The 27944-nt window shown below is 43.4% G+C and overlaps 1 protein-coding gene across 4 annotated transcripts in view; it reads right to left on the reverse strand.

Annotated features, from left to right (window-relative positions):
- The window catches only part of KCNG3 (potassium voltage-gated channel modifier subfamily G member 3), a 61771-nt gene extending 42531 nt beyond the window's left edge, over window positions 1-19240 (reverse strand). For 2 of the 4 annotated variants that reach the window (XM_045979431.1, XM_045979428.1), the window contains exon 1: window positions 18475-19240. In XM_045979431.1, the coding sequence (XP_045835387.1) occupies window positions 18475-19106 (632 nt within the window). In that variant the 5' untranslated portion in view covers window positions 19107-19240. Of the gene's footprint in view, window positions 1-18441 lie in introns of all 4 variants that reach the window. The other 2 variants (XM_045979429.1, XM_045979427.1) reach the window with 1 other exon arrangement.
- Between the last annotated feature and the right edge of the window lie 8704 nt (window positions 19241-27944).

Genomic DNA, 27944 nt, shown 5'->3' on the forward strand with positions numbered 1-27944 from the left:
AGCAAAGGGGCACCCAGTGGACTTCGACTGTACTTTTTATGCTTTATTCTTAAGTTGGGTGGCAGGTACCCAAGTGTTTGGCATACTACATTCTATACTTTTTTTACATGCTTGAAAGACTTGATAATGGTTTAATGTATAATCTCCTCTTCTACCTTTGCATAAAACATGTTTCTTTTATTACAGATTGATTTGTTCTGCTTAAGTTATTGGTAGTTGTGTTCTAGGAAAATACATTTTGATTGGTATAAGGAATTCTACCTTTTTTAATGATTCATTTATTTATTTGAAAGAGAGAGAGCATGCGTGCTCAAGTGGGGGGCGGGCAGAGGAAGAGACTCTTCAAGCAGACTCCTTGCCCAGCACAGAGCCTGCCTCAGGGCTGGATCTCACACCCAGAGATCACGACCCAAGCCAAAAATGAAGAGTCAGACACCCAACTGCCCAAACCACCCAGGGCCCCAGGAATTCTATATTTTTTTAAAGCTTAAATTTTGCTTTATTTTCAATGGTCCCTTATTTAAAAAAAAAAAAAATCCTCAGAGCATTTGTTATAATGCCTTAAAGTAACAACATTTAAATAAATTATACAGATTGAGAAAGAGGGACAATTTGTTTAAAAGCCCATTGTAGGGGCACCTGGGTGGCACAGTCGGTTAAGCATATGCTTTCGGCTCAGATCATGATCCCAGGGGCTGGGACTTCCTACTCAGCAGGGATCCTGCTTCTCCTTCTCCCTCTGCCCCCTCCATCCTGCTTGTGCTCTGGCTCGATCTCTCAGTCTCTCTCAAATGAATAAATTTTAAAAACTTTACAAAAATAATAATAGAATAATAAAAGCCCACTGCATATTGTGCTATTAGCTAGTTAAACTTAATTTTTAATCTTTGTAAAGACTGAAAATTTCTGTTTTGTTTACTTTCATTTATTTAAATGACATATATAAAAATGAGTATCAATTAAATTCAACAAGGTCCTTAATCTGGTTGCTGGGATAGGAGTCAAGGGTCTCTACGTCTCCCGCGCATTCCCAGCAGAGGGGCCACTGTGCAGAATCCAGTAGGGTTTTCAGCCAAGCACACAAGCCCTAGAACCAGACTCAGGGGCTCCCAGGGCTTTCACATTCTTGGGACCTGCAGTTAGTCCCCTGACTGCTCTATCACCTGACCTGTAACCTGACCTAATAACAACCTCCACGCGTTTTGGCTGGCTGGCTCAGTCAGTGCACACAACTCCTGATCACAGGGCTTTATGTTTGAACCTCATGTTGGATGTAGAGATTACTTAAAAATAAAAAAATCTTCAAAAATAAAATAAATAAGTAAAGCAAATCACATGTTGTTGGGCGTATACTGGGAGTTCTGTAACATTTATTTCACCGACTCCCACCTTAAACATATGCGAAGGTGCTCACAAGATGACATGCAGACTACCCATAATGCTTCAAAGAGTTTTTGCTTTAAAGCAGCAAAAAGAAAAAAGGCAGTGTTCCTATTTCTCTTCAAAACATTACATCAGGGCGTCTGGGTGGCTCGGTCGTTAAGCGACTGCCTTCAGCTCAGGTCATGATCCCTGGGTCCTGGGATTGAGCCCCGCATTAGGCTCCCTGCTCAGTGGGGAGCCTGCTTCTCCTTCTCCCACTCCCCCTGCTTGTGTTCCCTCTCTCGCTCGCTCTCTGTCAAATAAATAAATAAAATCTTAAAAAAAAAAAAAAACAGGTAATGCACATTTTCAGTAAATGAATAAAGGGGTAGGTAAAACCCTGTCATGGAGTGTTCTATGAAGAGGGATTATATAAGATCCAAAAGCTTAATGCTGTCTTCCCGGTGTTTCAGTATTATTATTTAAGATTTAAATGCTCCTTGGCATCCTGTCCCCTTCTTATAAAGTTACTTAACAAGTCACTCAGGGAACTGCCATCCAACTTGATGCCCCATCTGTGACTACCCCCATTTCCTGACACTGGGTGATGCTCTCTTGACTTAACTGACCTCTAGCAATGTGGCCCCCCAAAGCCATCCTGGCAGGTCTCACCTGCCTCTGATTCACTCAAGTACAGGGCTCCCCAAAGCTTCTGCTCATGTGACTCCTGAAAGAATTTAGAAAAACTGTATTATCTCCCTGGGACATTTTTATAATGACACAGTAATTTTTAAGTCAAAACAGTTGCAAAATGTGCAAATTCTTGCATGTTGCAAATATTGACATTTTTAAAATGAAGTGGTTACCACACTTTGAAAAATTACCGAATGGGGGCACCTAGGTGGCTCAGTCGGTTGGATATCTACCTTTGGCTCAGGTCATGATCCCAGGGTCCTGGGATAGAGACTGGCATTGGGCTCCTTGCTCAGCAGAAAGCTGCTTCTCCCTCTGCCTGAAGCTACCCCTGCTTGTGCTCTCTCTCTCACTCTTTCTCTCTGTCAAATAAATAAATGGAATCTTTTTTTAAAAAAAAAGAAAAAAGAGGGGTTCATTCCCTTAAAAAAAAAATTATCAAACGAATCCAAATACTGTAGTGTTTTGATACAACCCACCAAATCTCATTAAACAAATACACAACAAAGTTTACATTGTTACTTTTTCTCATAAAACTTATATTTCGATTCTGCTTCTCTCACATAATTTTGCTGATGTAATATATTTCTAACACTTGAAAAAAATTTAAACATCATATAATCTGAGATAACAAAAAATGCTTATATCTTAATTTTCTTAATTTCCATTGGATCTGTAATTTAAGTTCCTGTGTTAATTTTCTTCATTGAGTTGTCACTACAAAATTCAACATATAATAAAAAGTAAAATTTTATTTGTGAGCTGTATCTTTTAATGAAATTGGTAGGTTTCTTTCCTTTTCACTTACTTCATGTCTTTGTAGCAATGGATATTTTAATCCAAATTAATAAATGAATATTTCTAATCATGCCATGGTAGAATGACATAGATCAGCATCATTTCAATTCCTATCTTTGTTTCTACACATAAAAGGGCAGAGAATTCTTATCTGAACAATTAGAGCAAAATGGAGAGAGTCGTATTATAGGAACATTATTTGATTCTTTTACCTCCTTCCAAGTGTATGCAAAAAATATTACATTTTGATCTATTATCATCTATCATCAAAAAGATTTTACAGGGGTGCCTGGGTGGCTCAGTCGTTAAGCATCTGCCTTCGGCTCAGGTCATGATCTCAGGGTCCTGGGATCGAGTCCAACATCAGGCTCCTTGCTCAGTGGGGAGCCTGCTTCTCCCTTTCCCTCTGTCTGCTGTTCCCACTGCTTGTGCTCTCTCTCTTTCTATGTCAAATAAATAAATAAAATCTTTAAAAACGAAAGATAAAAAAATTTTTTTTACATCTATGTAGTATTTCTAAAGAGAAGGTTTGACTTGAATATAATTATGAGACCATCGGGGCATCTGGGTGGCTCAATCAGTCAAGTATCTCACTTCCACTCAGGTCATGATCTCAGGGTCCTGGGTTGGAGCCCCAGATAGGGCCCCATGCTCAGTGGGGAGTCTGCCCCTACCCCCACTTGTGGGAGAGAGCACACACATGTGCTAGCACATGCGCACTCTCTCTAATAAATAAATAAAATCTTAAAAAAATATATGAGATCGTCGGGCAAGTTCAAATTCAGGGATGTCTACAAAACAACTGGCCTAGAGTCTCCAAAAACTTCATTGTTAAATAATACCCTGAGTGTCATCACTATTTTGTTAGATGAGAAAATGTCCTTATTTTTAGGAGCTACTTACTAAAGTATTTAATGATGGAGTGTCAAGATATTTGTAACCAACTCTCAAATTAACAATGATTCTAGATGGAGGCTGTTCTTTGTATTATTCTTGCAACTTTCCTATATGTTTGATATTTATAAAGTTAAAAATTGGAAAAATTGGTTTTAGTAATCTATCTACTGTAGAATCAATTATGTTCTTGAAATCTGCTGAAAGCAAAATTGACAACCACTTAACTTGCAAAAGGATTCGTTGCCCATCAATTAGAATCATCCACTTTCTTACTTCCTGGGAGGTACTGCATTAAAAAAAGCACTTAGACCAAGACTTATTTAGTAGCTGCCAAACACAGCAATTTTTCCTCTACTTTCAGAAACCAGTCCTAAATCTGGTAATATTAGCGAAGGTTGAGATATTAAGATATCTCAATACGCCTTTGTCAATACAACATTTTGTTTTATTTTAAAGTTCATTTACTTATTTATTTTAGTAATCCCTACCGCCTACGTGGCACTCGAACACATAAACCCGAGATTAAGAGTTGCATGCTTTTCTGACTGAGTCAGCCAGGCACCCCGTCAATACAACATTTTAAATAAAATATTTACATCTTAGGGGCGCCTGGGTGGCTCAGTGGGTTAAGCCGCTGCCTTCGGCTCAGGTCATGATCTCAGGGTCCTGGGATCGAGTCCCACATCTGGCTCTCTGTTCAGCAGGGAGCCTGCTTCCCTCTCTCTCTCTCTCTGCCTGCCTCTCTGTCTACTTGTGATCTCTCTCTGTCAAATAAATAAAATCTTTAAAAAAAAAATATTTACATCTTATGTGCTTTAAGTATATTTTCACCAAAACCTAGGAACTGCAAACTTATCTCATTCAGCTTTTGGAACATGTCCATCATGTAATTGAATCTGCAAAGCCGATCTTCACTGTCAAACCAATCATTCAAATCAGATGTACTTCTTAAGGAACAGACGGATTTATTTTTTTCAATTCAAATGATGTGTAAATGCATTTCCCTATGACAACCTTCTCCACGTTTGAATTTTAAGACAAAAGTAAGGAAAAAGAAGGAAGAGAGGGAAGGGGAGAGAGAATTGAAAAATATATATAGGACAGCTGAATTTTCTTATCTGTTTCTGTATTCAGTATGTTGTTTTAAAGTACATAAGGAGAATTTAGCCTTACAAAAATATGTCGTTGGAAAAAGAAAGTTTTTAATAGACTTTTCTGATAATTGTGAATATGCTTCTTTGATACTACCCCAAAACTCGAGAAAAGCGGGACCTTTTTCAAGGTTAGCTGCAATGTGGAAACAATTCTTGTCGCTGAACTTTTGGTATTCGGTAACATCAAAAAACCCCTTAGTTCTTCAGACACCCAGGATAGATCTTTTGCATGGTTTTGTAACATCAGGTGTTGGGTCATTTAGGATGTATTGGTTACTGAATTACATAGATCTCCCAAATGTTAACACATTTCATTCTATATTTTAAAAGTCACAATTATTAATATCATATCAACCTCACCAGAAAAATTAAGAGCCAGAAGCCAGCAAGTGCACAGTGGCAGACTAGAGTTTTTCCAGTACCTAATTTTTACTTGAAAGCTCTAATTTTAGGGGTACCTGGGCGGCTCAGTTGGTTAAGCCTCTAACTTCAGCTCAGGTCATGATCCATGTTGGGCTCCATGCTCAGCGGGGTGTCTGCTTCTCCCTCTCCCACCCCCCACCAGCTCGCTCTCTCAAATAAATAAATAAAAACTTTTTTAAAAAAAGAAGCTCGGGGCACCTGGGTGGCTCAGTGGGTTAGAGCCTCTGCCTTTGGCTCAGGTCATGATCCCGGGATCATGATGCTGGGATCAAACCCCGCATCAGGCTCTCTGCTCAGCAAGGAGCCTGCTTCTCCCTCTCTCTGCCTGCCTCTCTGCCTACTTGTGATCTCTGTCTGTCAAATAAATAAATAAAATCTTAAAAAAAAAAAAAGAAGCTCTAAATTTTAACAAACATTGTCCTGTTGTTTTCCCTGACGTTACGAACTCACCTTGCTCATTTGTGAGAAAATGTCTGTTACACTATATACTCAAGTCTGAATAGCCACAGTTTGTAGTTGTTCTGTCAAATAAAAATGTTGTTTCGTGAAAAAAGCTGCTAGTGCAGCTTGCAACTCATTCAACTGTACACGTACTCTCCCTCGAGACAGCCAGCATTTCAGTATGCTGCAGAAGTGTCTTCTGCAACTTCCCATTTCATTCCCTAAGATACTTAAAAATATACACTTAAGGATCAGCTGTGATAAAAGCAATCATTTTGACTGCATTGTCAAGGGCATTCCTGGTGACACTTTTTTTTTTTTTAAGCTGTGACGTACATGGTGGTGGAGAATACAACTACTAACACTGTTTGGTGCCCTCCACTGTCTCTGTTCTTGCACCTGATATTCTGGGAACGCAGGGTCTTCCCTAGACTTCAATGATGTCTCACCTTCTTCTCTCACCATCAGTGACTCCCGTGCTTCTTCTCATTATACAGGAAGCTGTTGCACGGCAAGGGCTGTCCTGATTATGCCTCGAGGCCAACTGAGTTATACCCTCTATTAATGATGATGACTCACTTCCTTTTTTGGAATGTCCTTCCCATTCTGTTTCCGAAACGATCATAACCTTTTAATATGTTACACAAATGCAGCCCCTGATTTAACAGGACCTACACCTTGTGAATCCCAGTTTTGGCCACCCATCCTGTCCCCAGCCACCTCTCACAGGCATCAGTGCAAAGGACACCAGTAAATCTAAATCTGTAAACTGAAATTAACACACAGTCCCTAACTTGTAAATACTTGATTTCCCACACCAACCATGAACACTCATAAAAGTCCCTGCTGTACCAGAACTCTTATGATGGAGTAATGAGCTCTGGTTAGGGGAAGTATCTGGGGAAAATAGAACAATCCATGAGTCAGCCTGGGCCTCCCTGAGATCAGAGGGCAGCATCTGGCGTCAGGCTGGTTTAGAAGACAGCAACCAGCAACCCACCCTCCACCCTCTATCTGCTATCCTTACTTTACAAAGGGGGATGCACCAAGGCTTAGAAGGAACGTGCTAGAGGGCACACAGCTGGACAGGCCAAAACCCACAAGGAGACCATTCTACACCAAGAGTTGACAAGCTTTTCCTGTAAAGAGCCAGAGGGTAAATGTTGCAGGCTTTGCAGCGGTTCAATCCCACCAAAGCTGCCGGGGAGTTGCCACAGACAACATGTAAACAAATGAGCATGGCTGTGCTGCAATAAAACTCTATTTATGGACACCGAAATTCGAATGTCAGATAATTTTCACGGGTCATAAGCCAGTATGCTTCTTTTGAGTATTTTCCCACCATTTTTAAAGTTAACAAGTGTAGCACGTGGCTGGCTCAGGTGGTAAAGCACGCAACTCTTGATCTATCTCCGGTTGTGGGTCCAAGCCCCATGCTGGGTGAAGAGATCACGTACAAATGAAATATTTAAAAATAATAATAAAAGGGGTGCCTGGGAGGCTCAGTCGTTAAGTGTCTGCCTTCGGCTCCTGTCATGATCCCAGGGTCCTGGAATCAAGTCCCACGTTGGGCTCTCTGCTCGGCAGGAAGCCTGCTTCTCCCTCTCCCACTTCCCCTGCTTGTGTTCCCTCTCTCACTGTGTCTCTCTCTGTCAAATAAATAAAATAATAAAATAAAAAATAAAATAATAAAAATAAAATATGAATGTGTAAAAACCATTCTTAGCTCAGAGGCTATACAGAAGAACAGGCAGTGGACCTGAGTTGACAATGATGTCAGAGGCAAACCGGACCAATTACAATAATTTCTTCATCCAGAAAGAGAAAAAGGAAACCCTGCCACCACAGCCCAGATCAACACGGCAGCTAGCGGCCTGGACACAGCACTCTAGGCAGCCCGCTGGTGTGCTGGTGGTCCTGCCTGGCCTCACTGGGGCCACCCTCACCCCCCAGAGTCTGTCTTCCACTCTGAGTACAGAGCAAGCTTTGAAAATTTAAAATTAAATCACGGCTGCCTGGGGCAGTAATGTGGCTCCACTAATGAAGCATCTGACTCTAAATTTCAGCTCAGGTCATGATCTCAGGGTCGTAAGATCAAGCCCCACACTGGGCTCTGAGCTGGGTGTGGAGCCTGCTTAAGATTCTATCTCCCTCTCCCCATACCCCATCTCCCCCCCCATGAAAAATAAATATATATATAAATTCTTTTAGCTGGCGTACCTATAAGGCTCTGTAAGGACTACATTCAGGGCACCTGGGTGGCTAAGTCAGTCAAGCGTCTGCCTTTGGCTCAGGTCATGATCCCAGGGTCCTGGGATTGAGCCCTGCATCAGGTTCTTGCTCAACGGGAAGCCTGTTTCTCCCTCTCCCTGCCGCTCCCCCTGCTGTGCTCACTCTCTCTCGTTATCTCTCTCTGTTAAATAAACAGACAGATAAATAAGTAAACTACATTCTCCCATTTTCACTATCACCATCACCCCCAATTCCCTACCACCCTGCATCCTTGCTGTTCTTCCAGGAGAACAACAGCACACCTGCCTCAAAGGTTTGTGCTTACATGCCCTATGCTTGGAACTCTCTCGGCCAGATACTTCCATGGCTGCCTCTTGCATCCCTCCCAGGCCTTGTTCAGACATCCATCACCTAATCAGACAGGCCTTTCGGGACCATGGCTCACACTCTATAAACCCCGCATTCTGCTTTGTTTCTTCATAGCACTTATCACTATCTGCTATATATTTATTTATTAGAGTAGATGGTTGGCTCATGAGCACAGGGACTATACTTTGTTCACTGCCTTATCCCCAGCACCCAGAACAGTCACAGATATACAGGGGTTGCTCAATAAATGTTTGTTGAGTTTAATGAATCAATGAATGGAATGCCATAAAGCCATTTGCAACTGATTTCTTAAAATATAACCTGCTCATAGGTTGAAGACAACTTATAAATACACACTTTCCAGTCAAAAATGAAAATGTGGGGCACTTGGCCGGTTCAGTTGGTGGAGGGTGCAGCTCTTGATCTTGGGATTGTGAGTTGGAGCCCTAATGTTGGGTGTAGAGATTACTTAAAAATGAAATCTTAAAAAAAAATAAAATGCTATTGTATTTGCATGGTTCTTTCACATGTATAATCATTTAAAATACATGTTGAAGGACACCTGGGTGGCTCAGGGGGGTAAGCCTCTGTCTTCAGCTCAGGTCATGATCTCAAGGTCCTAAGATCAAGCCTCGCATTGTGCTCTCTGCTCAGCAGGGAGCCTGCTTCCTCCTCTCTCTCTCTGCCTAACTCTCTGCCTCCTTGTGATCTCTGTCTTTTAAATAAACAAAATCTTAAAACTAACTAAATAAATAAAATACATACTTAGTGACTGCCCATATGCAAGGCATGGAACTAAATGCAGTGAAGCACAGAATTTCTGTTCTCAAAGAACTTGTAGACTAAAAGGACATTAAGACGTTCATAAACAACCTCAAGAAAAGAGAGACCATGAGAAGGGACCCAGTACAGGGAAAGATAAAGAACTACGGAAGTTTGGTTTCCTCCAGAGGGCTCGGTCTTCACTCTCATTGACTCTTCTGTGTGAAATCCCCACTGATGAGGCTACAAGCCCAGAGGAAGGTAATGAATTAACTTGAGGGAGGCCTCCTGACTTGGGAGTCCTGGGTTCTTTCCACCATAACCTTTTCCTTTTGACTTTTTCTTTCTTTCTTTTTTATTTTTTGCCTGAGAAAGATGATTGCCTCAATTACACACTTCTCTTTGTCAGTAGAGTAAAAGCTGAGGAGTCCTTGCTCACAGGCAAAGAAAAATCACTTAAGTATGTATAACTTTTCCAAACACTCCGAGAGAACCCACCAGTTCATGACTGAATGATGAACGCACACAGAAATGTTTTGCCTATTGCTTCATCTGATTCATCTGCTCAGTCAAAATGCCTGGGTTTCTTTCTTGGCCATTCATGGGCTCCAGCTTTCTAACACACTTCTTACTCCTCCAAACACACCATCAAGACATAATGCTTAAAGTAGTATGGATGATGACATCTGTACCTCTCTGTGGTAAAGTTCACTGAGCTGTACCCTTTAAAGGTGAACTCAACAGTATGTGACCTGTATCTCGATAAAGTGGTTATATTTTTTTAAAGGTGGTTATTTCCAAATGTTTGCTATTACAGGTTATTAATATTAGCCCTTCTATTGATTATTGCTTATTATTATAATAGTCACGATTATGAATAAAGAGTAAAGCTGAATTTCATAGTTGAGGGGGAAATTGGGTAGTATCTGTCAAAAAAATTTTTTTTCTAAAGATTTTATGTATGTATTTGACAGAGATCACAAGTAGGCAGAGAGGCAGGCAGAGCGGGGCGGGGGTGGGGGGGGGGGGGAAGCAGGCTCCCTGCTGAGTAACCTGATGTGGGACTTGATCCCAGGAGCCTGGGATCATGACCTGAGCCGAAGGCAGAGGCTTTAACCCACTGAGCCACCAGGCGCCCCTCAAAAAAAAATTTTTTAAACACAATCCTCTTGACCCAGCTATTTTTCCACCTAAGAGTTTATCAAACATATATACTCATACCAATTTGCAAAGATATATGAAAAAGATAGTTCTGTACCACTGTGCACATTTTTGAAAAACAGAAGCCAAACCAAACTTTCCACAGCAGCATGGAGCAGGGACGTGGGAATCGAGTACCAGGGAACCACTTACCCACTCTGTGAGCCACTTCACCTATCCAAATCTTGGTCATAAAATGGGGACAGTAACAGCGCCACCTCCCAAGACTGTTAGAAGAGACTCAGGTAACAAAAATACACGTAAAAACTTAACAAGTTGGGTAGCACGTATTAACAATTAAATAAATATTACTATGAAAGCCATCACTGTTACTGACAGGACAGATGCTTGTTGACTGAATTGTGGCCCACCCATACAATTGAACGCTCTACAGATTTTCAAAAGAATGAGAAAGATTTCTTTTTTTTTTTTAAAGATTTTATTTATTTGACAGAGAGAGAGAGAGAGATCACAAGTAGGCAGAGAGGCAGGCAGAGAGAGAGGGGGAAGCAGGCTCCCTGCTGAGCAGAGAGCCCGATGCGGGGCTTGATCCCAGGACCCTGAGATCATGACCTGAGCCGAAGGCAGAGGCTTAACCCACTGAGCCACCCAGGCGCCCCAAGAATGAGAAAGATTTCTATCAACTGATATAGAAATCGTTCCAAGATGTTGAGAAAAATGCAAATTGTTGAACAAGATTATAGAACAATCCCAGTTATAAATTTTTTTAAATAGCCATATAACATAAGCCTGGGTGACTCAAGTCGGTTGAGCCTTGGATTCTTGGTTTCCACTTGGTCATGATCTCAGGGTGTTGAGATCGGCCCGCTATGGGCTCCCTGCTAGTGGGGAATCTGCTTCCTCCCTCCCTCTCCCTCTGCCCCTCCCCGTTCATGCGCTCGCACTCTCTCTCTCTCTAAAATAAATAAATAAAGCTTTAAAAAATCTACATAATATGTATATATAACCTATACACATACGTGTGTGTGTGTGTGCGTGTGTGTGTGTGTGTTCATATGTGCATTTCTGGAAAGAATACCTAGAAACGGGATAATGGGATTGAGGAGAAAAGGACATGTTTACTCTTCACTTCATAATACTTAGAACCATACTTTTTTGCAGTGAGCAGTTTTCATTTAAAAAAAAAAAGAAAAGAATAACATTGAAAATTATTACATGCTTACTAAGGGAGAAAAAAAGCACCTTGATTAAAAAAAGGGTATTGACAAAAGAAAATTTCCACTGAATTCTAAAATTGGCAGCAGACAGAAAACCCTACACATATTAAAAGAAACAGTCCACTGTGCAAGAACAGAATTTAACTGAGATTCAGGGCTATGTTCAATCCTATCACAGATCTATTAATTACCGGCTTCTGAAAATATCCACCTTATCTGCAAAGTAAAAGCACTGAGACTTTCACCTTCAGTTTCAAATATTGCTTTTTATTTTGAAAGTACTTAAAAACCTACTGATTTATATAATATTGACCTGAAAGGCAATAGAAGTAATACAATTGATTTTTAAATTTTCATCACTTGGTGTTTTTTTGATTATGTATTTCGTTTTTTAAACTTGGGCTAAAAATAACACTGCAAAAAACTTGAACATCTTTACATCTCCTCAGAGTCTCACTACTGTAACACAAAGCAATACAAATTAAAGATCGAAATTCCAACATGAAACAACTTTTAGAAATAATTTCTAAAGAACAAATTAAAATTACAGCAAGACTTTGCAAGATAAAGAGATTCAAAACTCAAAAGAGAACACTAGGGCTGAGACTGGCTGAGGGGACCAAAGTTCAGAGGCAAGGGACCAAAAAGTAAAAGGGATAAGTACTTTGTATCTGACCCATCTTTCTCAAAGTTCTGACTAGCAGAGAGCATCTTTTTATGACACAGGCTAGCAACGCTGAGTGATTTTAAAAGATCAGTATGTCAGGGCACCTGGCTGGCTCTCAGAAGACAGTGCAACTCTTGATCTCAAGGTTTTGAGTTCAAGCCCCATTGTTGGGTATATAGATAATAGATTGATAAATAGATAGATAGATAAAGTTGGTATAAAGATAATAGATGGATAGATAGATAAAGTTCAAAAAAAAAAAAAAAAGGAGTATGCCTGTATGTTAAAATGGCAAAAAAAAAAAATCTCCTTAGCAGTGTCAGAATGATACTCAATGGTCCTTGAAGGCAAATTGCCTGAAAAATCTGTAGTTTGTCTTACCAGTCAGATAAAACAGTAAGAACATCAGCATTCTCAGATTACCAGAACCAGGGCACCTGGGTGGCTCAGTCCTTAAGTGTCTGTCTTCAGCTCAGGTCATGATCCCAGCATCCCAGGATCGAGCCCCAAACTGGGCTCCCTGCTCGGTGGGATGCCTGCTTCTCCCTCTCCCCACTCCCCCTGCTTGTGTTCCCCTCCTGCTGTATCTCTCTCTGTCAAATAAATAAATAAAAATCTTTAAGATTACCAGAACCATCCATAGGTGAAGGCTGTGAATGCCTTTACCAACAACCTTTAACAGAAGTCCTCTTGATGAGATGGTATGGATTGTACAGAAAGGAAAATGGCAAATGGTCCCTCTCCCACTGACTCTGAAAAGATTCCCTCCTCCAGATCCTTCTCTTCTCAGTACCTCCCCAGAGTGAGAAGCAGACCCTGTAGAAAACAACTGGACTCCCAGCTCATGACATGTGGCCAAGCCAGTTAAGCAGGAGCGACCCCACAGCCGGTAGCCTTAACTGCTTTACTCAGTAAGACCTCACACTTTTCCTGGTATTGGTGGATGAGTCACCATTAGGAACATGATAAAGACCTACATATCCACCTGAATCCAGTGACTTCTCACCACCTCCACGGCGACACCCCTAATCAAGCCCCACATTCTCTCACATGTCATGTCTTGCTATATCTGCTGTTGCCCCTGATAGGCCTCTGCCTCCCCTAGAATCTCATCTAACCCCCTCTTGCCCTTAGACTAACTGCTAGCCCACATGGGCTTTCCTTCCATTCTGGTGACAAGCCAAACTCACTGTCATCCAAGAGCTTCTGCTTTTGCTGTTCGCTCTGTCAAGAACACTCTTCCCTTCTTCTTCCAAGGCTGGGTCTTTCTCATCAGCCTGGTCTCCGCTCAAGCTATCTCCTCACATCCTATGCAAGGGGCATTCCTGCTACATTCTATACCCATATACCCTATTTGATTTCCCTTCACAATCTGAAATTCTTATTTATTTGCTTCCTTTGCCGTCAGCCCTCCCTTCCTACTACCACCACCACGCCACCAATTCCATGAGGAGGAACCCCATCTTATGTGCCCCTGAAGCCACACTGCTGGGCACAGTCACCAGAATCAAAAAATAATTAAAATCTGCTTATGGTAGAAGGTTCAACTGTGCTAAAGCCGGGATGATTTGAAAGTTTCCCCTGACATATTTTCTGACATCAAGTATTACAGGATTGTGTATTTCTATTACATTTCAGTATATGTTAAAAAAAATAGTAAGGCAAAAATAAAGTAAAGCTACTAGATATTTCTCCAGTACAGTATGGTAAAGATCAGAAGTATCACAACACTTTATGGTGTTTGAAAAAGCATGTCCTCCCACACATTGCTGGCAGGAGTATAAAATGACATCAATTTTTTGGAGAACAATTTGGAATTATCTATGCAAATTACAAATGCACATGCCCTTTGAGCCTATGTCTTAACTTTCAGGAATTTATCCTATGGACAAAAGCAAAAATAATGTACCCATACAGGATATTCACTAAAGCATTTCTATAGGTGAGACAACATAAATAAATAAATAAAAATTTAAAGATTTTTTTTAAAACAGTGGAATATTATGCAGCTGCATAAAAGAATTTGGTAGCTCTTTATAGACTCATACAGAACAATCTCTATGGCATGCTGGCTGGTTTAAAAAGCAAGTTTGGGGACAGTATTATTGCACTATTTTTGTTGTTGTTTTCTTGTAAATATTTATGATATGCTTATAAATACACAGAATATCTCTAAAATGAGACACAAAATACAAACAACTTTGATTACATCACGGAAAAAGAGCAAAATGCCCAGGAGATGGAGAAAGGCTTGCTTGTGTAGCTTTTGAACTTTAAACCATTATTTGATTATTAACCCTCAGAACACATCAATTTAAAAGTGTCATATTCATAAACAAAAAACTTTCAAATTATTGATTTGGAAGCTCTCTCAAGATTTCTTCCAAACTTGATATTGTATGCTATTCCAAAATTTCAAAGTTTAATAAAAAGAAATGCTATGCTTGTCTTTATTCCTTTTCCACAATCAGTACTTGATGAAAGAATCATTCTTGGATTTAATAGGCTTTTTTTTCTCATTTCTAGCACAAGATCCCATCCTCCTCAACTAAGAGTTCCACCAGCTGAAGTCCGCGGCCTTACCCCAAACAGCTCTTCAATTTATGCAACAGAAGACATATTCCTGGAAGGTTATAGTCTAAATTGTAATATAAACAGTAGACATTTATTGTGCCAGAATAATTTTTTTCTAAAAGATGCTGTCATAATAAATAGGAGAATTTAGCTGCCTTCTAGGGCTTTTCATCTCATCTAGTTTAGGAGCTAGGACATGTTTATATGTAAAAACAACTATCACGCTAGGAAGGATATTATAGATGGCAAATACATAGTACTAATAAGCAATCCCTCAAGAAATTCAGAAGGAAACATCACATCTAAAGTAGGCAGGAAAAGCTTCAAAAAAGAAACAGAATCTGAGTTGGGCTTGATGGATGATCCAATTTCAACAGCAAGGGACTGCAGAGGAAGGAACATTCAGGGGGTTTGGGAACAAGTGAGCAGGCCAGTCTGGACAAAAGGAGGCTGCAAATGACAGGAGCGCGCCTAGCTCCTGGAAACCCACGTAATCAGTCCCTGACACCCGCCTCTATCCTTCCTAGGCCCTGGATTAATTATGAGTCTTCCTAATATATCCGAGAGTGGTCATTTCTTTTACATTCTTACCACCTCCATACAATCCATACCCCCATTCCAGCCCTCTGCAAAGATCTCCAAACTCATCCTCCCGTTTCCCATCTTCCCCATCCCCGATTCACAGTACACAACTCATGACATTTGTTATTTTATATGCATAACCCACTCACCTCAAACATGCCAACCGCTAACTACTGCCTACAAAATAAAATCATTCTCTTTCTCAGTCAAGGCCTTCTAACATCTGCTCTCTATCCACCTCTCACTCCATCACTGGACTCACACTCCCTAATATGCAAATTTCATGCTGTTCCTTCTACCTAGAAAATATTCCTTTTTATGTTCTCACACAGGGCACACATAGTGGTAAAGACTGTGTATACTACAGTTCATATAAATGACACCCCCCACCACTACTGATGAGCAGTGCACAATCTCTGCAACCTTCCAAAGATGACTTGTTTCCATTCTCCTCCCCCACTTTGAAGGCCAAGTTGTGTCCCAGAACAACTGAATTGTGATCAGTTTGCCTCTGATTCCTACATCACCATCTTAACACCATTTCTTTATTTAAAACAAACAAACAAAAAAGTTACAATATTTGGAATACCAACAGTGCCTTGAACACAGCAACTACTCAAAAAGGATGCTTGCAAATGAAGACAGGACTAGTTAAGAAAGGCAGATTGTGGAGGCAGCTGGGTGGCTCAGTCAGTTAGCCTCTGCCTTCAGCTCAGGTCCTGATCCCAGGGTCCTGGGATAGAGACCAGGATTCGCCTCCCTACTCAGCAGGGAGCCTGCTTCTCCCCTCTCCCTCTGTTGTTCCCCCTGCTTGCACTCTCTCCCTTTCTCTCTATCATCTAAATAAGAAAAATCTTTTTTAGAAAAGGAAAGGGAAGGAAAGGAAAGGAAAGGAAAGGAAAGGAAAGGAAAGGAAAGGAAAGGAAAGGAAAGGAAAGGAAAGAAGGGCAGAATGTGGTGAAACCATAAAGACCCTTAAAGGCCAAGAAAAAAGTTTTGGCTTTATCTGGCAGACACCAAATATAGTCAGATGATCAGACTGATGTTTCAAAAAGACTAATTTCAGCAACAACAAGCAAGCAGGGTTTCAGAGACTATTGTCGAAGTGCCAGTGTAGAGGCCCGATCAGTCAGAGGAGGCCTATGGGAGGCTCCCCTGTGACTTTCAGCCTCAACTGCTCACTCATCCTTCAGCTTATCTGTTTGGGATTAGAGGTTGGTTTTCATATACCTATACTTGGGAGAGTGGAGCTTAAAACTGGACCTTTAAGCCAAGAAAAACATGCTTTTGCCTGAAATATCTGGGTATCTAGGAAACAGTTCTGACTTGGATAATTACATACATATATAAAATACACACACACAAATCAAGCATCCCTTTTCTTCTTCCTTCACTTCTTTTGCAGTCCCAGGAAGTCTCACTCAATTCTCCTGTTTCCTTTCCTAATGTAGCTTGAACTTTCACTAACCTTAGAATTCCACAATTACTAGTGAATCATTTCTGGGCCAGTTATGGCTCATTTTCCTATGGTCCTCTAAAAGAATCAAGGGAACTTATGTATTTAGATATACACATTCATTTCATCGTACTGATGGAGTACTAAATAAGTAATTCTTCTCTGTAAATCAAAAACTCAGGACATAATACATTAAACAAAATTAGTTTACTAATGAATTTCCTTTTAAAGCATGTATCTTGGATTTCATGCCAAGATATCAATATATCAGTAATGGACTCTGTGGTACTAGACAATTTTATTTACTACCTCTGAGTTTAAAAAACAATCTTCACTCTCCAAAGGAAGAATATTATGTGTGAGTAATGCACTCAACCTCACAACACATAATATCATTGGAAATATGCACATGTCTAACAGGAAAAGATTATCAGGCACAACTTAATTTTAAAAATGAATGGAGGAAAAATAAATAAATAAAACAAATAAAAATGAATGGAGGGGGCCTCTTAAAACATTATCAAAGGGGCGCCTGGGTGGCTCAGTCCATTAAACATCTGACTTCAGCTCAGCTCATGATCTCAGGGTCCTGGAACCAAGCCTCACATAGGGCTCCCTGCTTAGTCAAGAACCGGCTTGTCCCTCTCCCTCTGCCCCTCCCCACGCTTGTGCTCTCTCTCTCTCCCTCAAATAAATAAAAAATGTTTGAGTTAACAAAAAATTTTAAAAAATCAAAACAGAATATACAATTTTGTGTTTGTGCCCAAAGAGACTGTCTCCCTTGAAAATCCAACTTTACTGTTTACTCCTCCTGTCAAATATGCAAAATAAACTCACTAGTACTAAAAACAGAAGCCTGTTATCTCTATTGAAAGGTAACACGATAGAAGGAAAGATTCAAATATTTTCCTTGCATCCTAATAAACTGAAAAGAAAAGCTATTAACTACTCCAATACTGTTTCTGGATTTCGGGCAGTTTAAATGTTTCTTCTTTTCCAGGGGAGTGATTTTTTTCCCCTCCCTATACTGAAGATCCTTCTGAAAGTCACAGTGTGTATCTTTGGTACTGAAAGATGGACAGGTGCTTTGCTAACTCCATTGGAAAAGAAAAGAGAAAAGGGCACAGACATCCATTATTCAGTCTATCGTTAAGTTAATCTCCTTTATAACAATTCCATTAAAGTACATACTATGCAAAGTGTATGCAACGTGTGGCCACCGTATTTCACCATAACAAGACTTCATCTTTCCAAACACCACCAAAAATTGGCAAAAATTCAAGCTGCATTTAGCCCAAGGCTAAATTGTTGATTACTAACAATAAAAGTTTCAGGACATCCAGTTAACTGGTTGCTATTCGCTCCAAAGTAAACTAAAAGATGGGGGAGGCTTGTTTATCTCTACCTGCCCCTCCCCAGGCCTGGCGATTCGCCCTCAAAGAGGTGAATCTAGTGTATGGACCACAGCCGCCTGGTGCCAGGAAAATAGGAGCGGTGAGTGAGGGCCAACCCGTCCCCTGGCTGGCCTCGCTGGGCCCGGAAGCGGCCTGGCTCGGCCTCCCCGAGGCAAACAGGACGGAGACGGGACCGACGGACGGGACGGACAGAACGCGACAGGACGGACGGGACGGGCAGAGAAGCAGTGCGTCCTACCCGGAGGGCTCCCTCCCAGGGCCGGCGGAGTACCTGCTCCGGTCATCCAGGCTGCGGTTGTCGGCCGCCGCGGCGCGCCAGTCCGGCAGGGTGCTGGCGCACAGCACCACCATGGACACGATCACAAACACGACTGACACGCTGGCCAGAATCTGCGCGGCCAGCGACGACGTAGGCTCCTCGAAGGTCCGCCGCATGCGCTCGAGCCAGCGGCGGGAAGGGGCCGTCTCGGCACCGCCAGGTCGCGCCTCGTCGCGGCCCAGCGCGCCTGGCTCGTCGGCCGAGTAGAAGGTGTAGGTGTCTGACATGCGGTCGTCGAGGCGGCGCTGGCAGCAGTACTCGAGGTGCGCGCCCTCCAGGCCCCAGTAGATCATCTCGTTGTAGAAGGAGAGCTCGCACATCCGCGGCGCGAAGCGCAGCTTGCCGTGGCCGCGCACGTAGAGCAGGATGAAGCCGAAGGCCTCCGAGTGCCGGTCGAAGAAGTACTCGTTGCGCTCGCGGTCGTAGTCGTCGCACACCTCGAGCACGTCGCGCTCGGAGCGGCAGCCGTGCAGTCGGCTCACGCGGCGCAGCGGGAAGTCCTTCAGCAGCTCCCGGGACAGCGAGTACCGGGCGCCGCCCACGTTCAGCACCACCGAGGCCGCCCTGCTGCGCCCGAAGGTCATGGCTGGCCACCCCGAAGCCCCGAGGCCCGAGGCCGCCGCCGCCGCCCAACCTCGGCCGCCGCGCGGGGCCTGCCTGCCGTTGGCCGACGGGGGAGCGCGCCGTCGGGGCCCGCGGACCGGCTGGCCGGTCTCGCTGCGGGCTCTGCTCCTGCCCTCCGCTGGCCCGGAGACCCCTCCGCTCCAGTGTCCTCGGCAGCCTGGCGTTGCTGCTAGCGACGCTCCCTCGGCGCGGCGGCACCTGCAGGTGGCCGGGGAGTCCCCTCAGGCTCCAGCGCTGCGCGCCCACTGGCCGGGAACAAGGCTGTCAGCGCCCGGGGATGCCCCCCTGCGAGGCCGGCGTGTCCTTTCAGACCGCGGCGCGGTACCCCCAGCCCCCGAGGGGAGCGGGCGCCGGGAGGAGGCGCGGGTGCAGGATGGCTCTCCGTCCCCGGCGCTCCCTCTGGCCGCGGTTCCAGCAACCGCCCCGCCGCCGTCCAGAGGCGAGAGGCAAAGTGAGCGGGTTCGGAGGCGGCGGAGAGCCGGCTCCGCGAGGCGGGGGCGGGGCCTCCTCGCGGTTCCCCCTCCTCGCCTCCCGGCTCTGCACCGCTCACCTCCCTCGGCGCGCCGCCCTCTTCTTCCCACCCGCGCCCGCACCTCCCGGGCTCGCGCGCCTGGGATTCCCCGGCGCCCCGCCCTGGACCTCGGGCTCCCCGCCTCGTGACGCCGTCCTCCCCCTCCGCTCCCGCCCGCCGCGGCCAGGAGGGGTCCGCGGGGCGGGGAAGGGAGCAATGGGGAGCTCCGGGGCGGGGGGGGGGAGGGTGCGAGGAAGGGGGAGAGGGCTTTGCAAGTGGCCAAGGTGCCTGCTCCCGCGTGCCGCCCCGGGCCATCAGGGATGACTTGGGCAGCTCCCGAGGGCCCTTTTAACAGCCCCCGCCCTCCCCCAGAAAGGCGATCGGAGAGTGAGAAGGGATGAAGACTGGGGTGCAGGATTTGAGGGGCGGGGACAGACGGCGTTTGGAGAGCTTTTTCCAGAAACTCTCCGGAACCCAGCTCGGTTTCTGAGACCGCCCTAAGGGATTTCTCAGAGAAGGCACCCCAGCAATTGGTTTTCTTGCCGACTTGCTTTTCTTCTCGCGGCGCGGAGACCCACGTACCGCGTGCTCCGAAGGCGGCCGCACACCCCAGTACCCAGGCTCGGTGTCGCCCTCCCGTCTGTCCTCCCGAGGGGGAGAGCGGCCCCAGCCCCTGCCTTCTGGGGCTCGGGTCCTAACAGGGCGTCTACGCGTAGCCCGCCTGGACCACCCCTCCGTGACGCTTCCCGTAGAGTGGGGTGAAAGTGGGGAGAATCGCTCTGCCACTGGCAAGAACAGAATTTTCCCGTAGCCTTCGTCTGCGTCCTCCTTTTCATAATGTCTTGATTTCCCCTATGCACCCCAGAGCCGGCTGCAACACCGGCTCTCGGAGCTCGAAAAGCCCTTTAATGCTCTTCAGAGAGAACTCTCCTGCGCTCCGGTCTATGCCCAGAGAGTGGGTTCCACTGGCAGGGGTTATTTTAAACGACATCCGACACCCGCAGCCCAGCTCGTGCCGTGCCCGCCAGAGGCGAAACAGGTGAGTTGTAAGGCAAACTATGTTAAATGCAAAACAAATGCGGAAAGAAAAAATAAAGGTGGGGTGGGATGGGATGTGGTCATCTGACCTCAGAGTAACCCAGCTGGTTACTGGGAAGGGTTTTCTTCGCCCTTCACTTTCCATAATTTTGTAGGATTGTCCCATGCCCACTAGAGGTCACCATAAAGAGTCATTTTGCTTTGATTCTATTGCGGATTCCTAGCTGAAAAGCAGACACCTAAAAATTGAAGTGCTGTCCCTCTTCTCAAAGTAAAATCACTCTGGGTGGTTTCTTAAAGAATGGAAATCTCTATGTGTTGTTTATCCCTGGACTTGGATAGTATATCTTAAGATATAATCACTTAATGTGATTAAAAGCTCAAAAACAAAAGTTGTGTATTTGCAAAGTAGCTACTAAACCAGGAAAACATCCGGAAGGAAATGAGTTTCAAGATAGCGTGGAAGGGGGTGACGGTCATGAGCTGGCAGAGAGAAAGGGCAGAAAAGCATTCCAAATAGCCGAAATTCAGATGTAAAGAATTAAAGTCTCTAAGGAAAGCTAATGCATTTGCTTGGCTCGGAGGACCCGGATCTCCACAGCAGAATTTAGATTTCAAAGTATAAGTAATGGGATGCCGAAGGTTTTAATAATAGAAATGGCTTGATGAAAGCTTTAATCAGAAAGATTCTTTTGCCCTTTAGTTTATTCTATGGAGAAGACCATTTTTGCAACAGGAATGGGAACCCCATCCCCAAATCTTTGGAGGAAGAGTCAGGTCTTTCTTTTCTTTCTCCCCCGCCCCGCCCCCTTTTTTGAGGAAGGGTCAGTTTTGAGAAACAGGGAGACCAAGGACTCAGCAGGGCTTGAAATGGGTTTGTTATAGGATATGAAGATGGAGAAAAGTTTGCAAATGTAAGCGGAGAAAAGAGCCTGGCTTCCCACCAGCGAGAGCCAGTTCCTCAGGGAGTTGTTAAAAATACTTTCTTGAAGCATCTCAGCAACAGAACACAGAACAACTATTTCGTTGATTATTTGCTCCAACGTTATTTATTTCCTGTGTTCTCTATCTAAAATGCCTTTAAAATCTGTTGAAGAAATGTCACTTTTTAAAATAAGTTTGAGCTTAGAAAACAAATTAATTTGATGGTAATATAATTTGTGCCTCCTGGGTATGTTTTCATAAAAATTTTTAGAGAGATAGGTTTAAATAACTTCATTTGTTTCAAAGTAATATGTTTATTTGATTTTAATATCATCAACCACTACTACAGTAGCAATACCCAAATCATGTTCTTTTTTTTTCCACAAAAAAAATCCTCCTTACACGAAACAGCAAGATGCAGAAATGATTGGCTTGTCTCAATATAATCCGGTTTAGAAAGTATTCTTAAAAACTGTTTGTAGAATTATTAAAAATTCTATTCCTTTGTACTTTGAGAAGATTATGTGGAGAATCATTTCATCTAAATTCTTTTCTGGATTCTGGATGACTTTTGGGGCCTTCATATATAAATCTTTAGAATGTATTAAAATTTAAAGGCACCAGACAGAATTTTAGAGTTTGAAAGAACCGGGAGATTTTCTAGTCTCAAATTATCAACCTTTAGGCAGGAGTAACAAGTTTTCTGAGATGCGACTGTAACTGGAGAGATGTGGCTCGGTTCCCCTTAGCAGCATCCTGGTCAAGACCAGGCTGCAATGAGGTTTTCTAGTTCTAGACCCCGGTCCCTCCATCTGCGGGGTCTGCCTTGCAGCCACAACCTTCCATCTGATCTCTCGCCACCAGGCAGCTCTTCTGTTCATGATCATCAAGCCGTTCCTCAAGTTCAGAGCCTAAAAGGACTGTAGATCTGTAGAATTACAAAATGTCTGTATAAGGGACTCCAAACTGGTTATTAGGGCCCTCCCTAGATTCAAATTCTGGCTGCGCAACTTATTGGCTAAATGACCAGGAACAAATTCTTTGAGCCTCAGTCTTCTCATCCATAGAATGGAGGTAATGAGAATATATCACGGGGTGGTATGATGGTTGAATGAGGGGATGTGGGGGTGGTATACAGCTCAGTGAATGATACTGACCAAATAACGCTCCGTGTGCACTTCCCCTAGCCCAGTCAAGCCATGTCCCTTCTCATTCCTGGGTTCTAAACAAATATAAGTCCATGCATCTAAGGATGTGACCAGTCGCAAATAGTAACCTGAGACATCAAAAATTCAGTGAAAAGTCGTGACCCTCATCCTGCCAAGTCTGGCAGAACACACATTCTTCCATCACTTTGCATTGTACGACTGGTTGAGCTCAGGGACTCTGAGCACCCTGTCCCAAAGCTCAGTAAGTTGAAATACCTTGTGGGCACTATCCATCTTCGCTGTTCAATAAACGACTCTACTTTAAAAAGCCCTGGCCCTTGGGGCACCTGGGTGATTCAGTCAGAAAGGCGGCCAACTGCTGATTTTAGCTCTGGTCTTGATCTCAGGATCACAAGTTCAAGCCCCACGTTGGGTTCCACACTGGGTGTGGAGCCTACTTAAAAATAAATAAATAATAATAATAAAAATGAAAAGCTCTCACTCTGCTGTTAATACGTATTTCTAAGTGTTTATGGTTACACCAGCTTATTTCTCCCCATCTGCAGAAGCAGTGGAGGCTTCAAAAAGTCAGCTTTCTTCATGAAACTTAGCCTTCCAATGTCTCTGATTTTATGTAAATGACTCTAATGACTTTACCTACTATGCCCAATTACTCAAGTAGAAGGTAAAGCTGCAGCTTTTAAAAACCTGCCCTCAGAACCACCCCAACAAATGCACCCCATTCTTAAAGGTGAAAAGCCAGCAGAGAGAGTCACCCCTATCCTACACCAAGGCCCTTGCCTTATTCTCTGCGTCAGGGTGCTTTATGCTCTTATGAAAGCAAAAGGAACACTATCTTCCTTAAATTTCCTGCTTGGAGAGGGTCACTGTGTAATCATTACAGGGGAGGCAAAATTCTACCTCTCATCTCAGAGTTTTCAACTGGGCCTGCGAATTAGGTTGATGTGTCAGATTAACAGAGAAAGGCATATAAATTTATTTAAGTTTTATGTGACCCAGGAGCCCTCCTGAGGAAGTGAAGACAGAGAGAAGTGGCAGAACCTAAATGCTTTTGTAGTGGTTGAGCGAAGAAAGGCAGTTGCAGAAAAGTAACAAACATATATGGGGAGGTGAAAGGAAGATAGGAATTCTTTTGACAAAGTCTGCTTGTACAGAATTCTCTTAGCCTCAGCTTCTGAGAGATAACAATGGTACTTAACCTCCTAGTACAGGGAGGATATCTTCCATGTGGAGGTTCATCTCCTGCTTTAAGGAAGAAAAGGCAGGAGGGTCGGAGCACCCTTCTTGTACCTAATGTTTTTGTAAGTGCTTTTAGCTCAAAATAATCCTTATGCCAAAATAGCATATTTTGGGGTGGCATATTCTGCTACCCTTCATCGTTAAAAGCAAAAACCTTTTTGGTGCCGTTTACGGAATGGCCCTTCTCCTTTATCTCCACCCAACCCTCACTCCCGTGCTACTCTGGTGGGTTGTGATGTAATGGTCCCTTCTCCCCACCACCATTCTGCATCCCTTGCTCCTTACTGTGACTAAGAGCCCTTTCTGTGTGGCACCACAAGCTCAGCTTTCCATAAAAACGTCTTACTGTAACCCTCATTATCCAGATGAGGAAATGAAGCCTCAAGAGGTTGGATTTGCTCAAGGACCCACAGCTACTGGAAAGCACTAGACCCAGTACCAAAACCCAAAGTCATGTGAGCTCTCTTACCTGCAATGCTGTCTCACCATTGACTCCCTTCTCTGCAAAGCATCACATACCCCTGCGGGGGAGGGGCGGGGGGAACAGGGTAGGTTAATCCAGAGACAACATGATGACAGATCTTTTTTTTTTTTTTTTTATGATGACAGATCTTGAATGGGGGTCATTCTACAAGATAACTGATGTTCAAAAAGTCACTTTCAGGGACACCTGGGTGGCTCAGTTGGTTAAGCATCTGCCCTGGGCTCAGGTCACTATCCGAGGTCCTGGGATCAAGGTCCTGGGATCAAGCCCTGCATCAGGCTCCCTGCTCAGCAGAGAGCCTGCTTCTCCCTCTGCCTCTGCTGCTCTCCCTTCTTGTGCTCATGCTCATGCTTGCTCTCTCTCTGTCAAGCAAACAAATAAAATCTTTAAGAAAAAGTCACTTGTGTACCCTGAAATACTTAAGCAGGAGAGGATATAATGTCTGATATTTGCTTCAAAACAATCAGGGGCAGGGGCAAATGGATTGAGGATGTAGATGAAGCAAGAGGAGCTGTGAGTTCATAATTATTGAAGCTGAGTATGGGAGTTCCCGATATTAATTTCTCCCTCTTTGTGTTTATTTGAAATTGTCCATAATACAAAAACAAAAATTTTTAAACTTTGAGCTTCATTTAAGCTTATTCTTGAATGTTGACAATTATTCCTTCAGACCAGACCCAAATGTACTTTTTTTACAATGTCTATCATAAAGAGGGCCTCTCATTTCTCCAGAATATAAAAAAGCTCAGCACACATTTGACCATATCTATTAAAACTTTAAATACAGGGGCGCCTGGGTGGCTCAGTGGGTTAAAGCCTCAGCCTTCGGCTCAGGTCATGATCCCAGGGTCCTGGGATACAGCCCCACGTTGGGCTCTCTGCTCAGCCTGCTTCCACCTCTCTCTCTCTCTGCCTGCCTCTCTGCCTGCCTGTGATCTCTGCCTGTCAAATAAATGAATAAAATCTTTAAAAAAGCAAAAACAAAAAAACTTTAAATGCAGGACTGCCTGGGTGGCTCAGTGGGTTGGACCTCTGCTTTTAGCTCAGGTCATGATCTCAGGGTCCTGGGATCGAGCCCCACATCAGGCTCTCTGCTCAGCAGGGAGCCTGCTTCCCCCTCGCTTTCTGCCTGCCTCACTGCCTACTTGTGACCTCTCTCTGTCAAATAAATAAATAAAATCTTTGAAAAAAAATTTTTTTTTAAAAACCCACAACTTTAAATGCACACACCTAGTAGTCCCGCAATTTAAGCATCAGCCATTTATCCTATAAATAAATTCACATACTTTGTAAAGACATACATTTAAGGATTGTTGCATTGTTTTCAATAGCAGAAGTCTAGAAACTACCTAAATGTCCATAATTAGGGAACTGGTTATTTAAATAATAGAGCATGTCCATGAACCTAATACTGTTGTTTGTACAGGTTCATATAGAACAATTTCTAAGTTAGGGTGCCTGCCTGGCTCAGTTGGTGGAGCACATAATTCTTGGTCTCATGGTTGTGAGTTCAAACCCCACGTTGGGTGTACAGATTACTTAAAAATATTTTTTAAAAAGTTACTGATGGGGCATCTGAGTGGTTCAGTGGTTAAGCGTCTGCCTTTGGCTCAGGTCATAATCCCGGGGTCCTGGGATCACCACATCGGGCTCCCTGCTCAGTGGGAAGCCTGCTTCTCCCTCTCCCATTCCCCCTGCTCATGTTCCCTCTCTCTCTGTGTCTCTTTGTCTGTCAAATAAATAAATAAACAAAATCTTTAAAAAAAAAAGTTACTAAGTCAAATTGCTAAACAAAGTCTAGGTACTACACCATGAGTTAAATTTTTCCTTCTTTATACTTAAGATACATGTATATAAATACGGATAAATGATAAGGCTTCTGAAAAGATACACAAAAGAAAATTATAGGTGATTCTTCCCTACTCAAGGAACTGGGAGAGTAAATGCTTAGAGTAAATATGAGACCTACTTATTGGTTGTAAGCCTTTTGTCTTTTTTTTTTTTAATGGAGTTTAAGGATTATGTTCGCAGTTTAAAAAAAATAGTTAGGGCACCTGGGTGGCTCAGCCATTAAGAAGCTGCCTTCAGCTCAGGTCATGATCCAGGGTCCTGGGATAGAGCCCCACATCAGGCATCTTGCTGGGCAGGAAGCCTGCTTCTCCCTCTCCCACTCCCCCTGCTTATATTCCCTCTCTCTGCTGTCTCTCTCTCTCTCTCTCTCTCTGTTAAATAAATATATATATAAATATATATATATATATATATATATATATATATATTTTTTTTAAGTTTAAAAAAGAAGAAAATCTCAGCACATATCCTCCTACCAAATTCTCTTTTCCCTCAGGCCAATTCTTGCTGTGTCCTCCCTCCTCTGCTCAGTTACATCTGGGGCCATGAACCTGCTGCTCCCTCTGTCTGGAACATTCTGACCCAGAGCATTATGTGGCTGATTTGTTCTTTCTCAGGTCTCAGTTCAAAGGCCATTTCCTTGAAGAGGCCTTCCCTGACCATCCATGCTAGCCTATCAACCTAGTTTCTTATTCCCTTATCACTATAAAAAAAAAATCATTTTGTTCATTCACTTGTTACTTGTTCATCATCTGTTTCCCCACCAGACTGTGCTCACTCCCTCTGAGAATGGGGACCCTGGCACCAGTTCACCACAATGTCCCCAGCGTCTAGATGAGTAATAGGCTCCTTGCTGAAGCTCAGTAACTGTTGAGTGAGGAAATTAATGACTATTACTGCTGATTAAAATAGTATTCTAAATAGAGTACTGAATTGGCAGTATTCATATATAAGTAATAGTAAAGTTAGAAATGACCAACTTGAGGGGTGTCTGAGTGGTTCAGTCATTAAACATCGGCCTTCGGCTCAGGTCATGATCCCAGAGTCCTGGGATTGAGCCCCTCACTGGACTCCCTGTTTGGTGGGAAGCCTGCTTCTCCCTCTCTCTCCCACTCCCCTTCTTGTGTTCCCTCTCTCCCTATCTCTCTCTCTGTCAAATAAATAAATAAAATCTTTAAAAAAAAAATGACCAACTTGAAAAACCCAGGCTCTTTCTGAAAAACCACTTCAATTTTGTTAAATGGTTGGCATACTGGCAGAGAAGATCTTGGCATGGTTTTCCCTGGATGTACAGTGTATGCCAGCTTCCTAGCATTAAAAACACTGCAGAAGTCCTACTCATTTAGCAGGCCCCAACCATGGGTCAGCCCCAGAGTCTCATCTTAGCAGGTGCTTTCGTTAGGAAAATTCCTGGAATTGGCTCTACTTGTGTCCCGATGCCATCATCTACCTCTATCTGTCCCTGAAGGAAGGGGATATTGTGGAAGTGCACCACAGGCTTCAAGGAAAAAAAAAAAAAAAAAAATACTGGCCATGATTGAATTAAACACTTCAAAATTATTACCAGAAAAATAAATAAAAC

This window comes from Meles meles, chromosome 15, assembly GCF_922984935.1.
Source record: "Meles meles chromosome 15, mMelMel3.1 paternal haplotype, whole genome shotgun sequence".
In the NCBI taxonomy this organism is placed as follows: Eukaryota; Metazoa; Chordata; class Mammalia; order Carnivora; family Mustelidae; genus Meles; species Meles meles.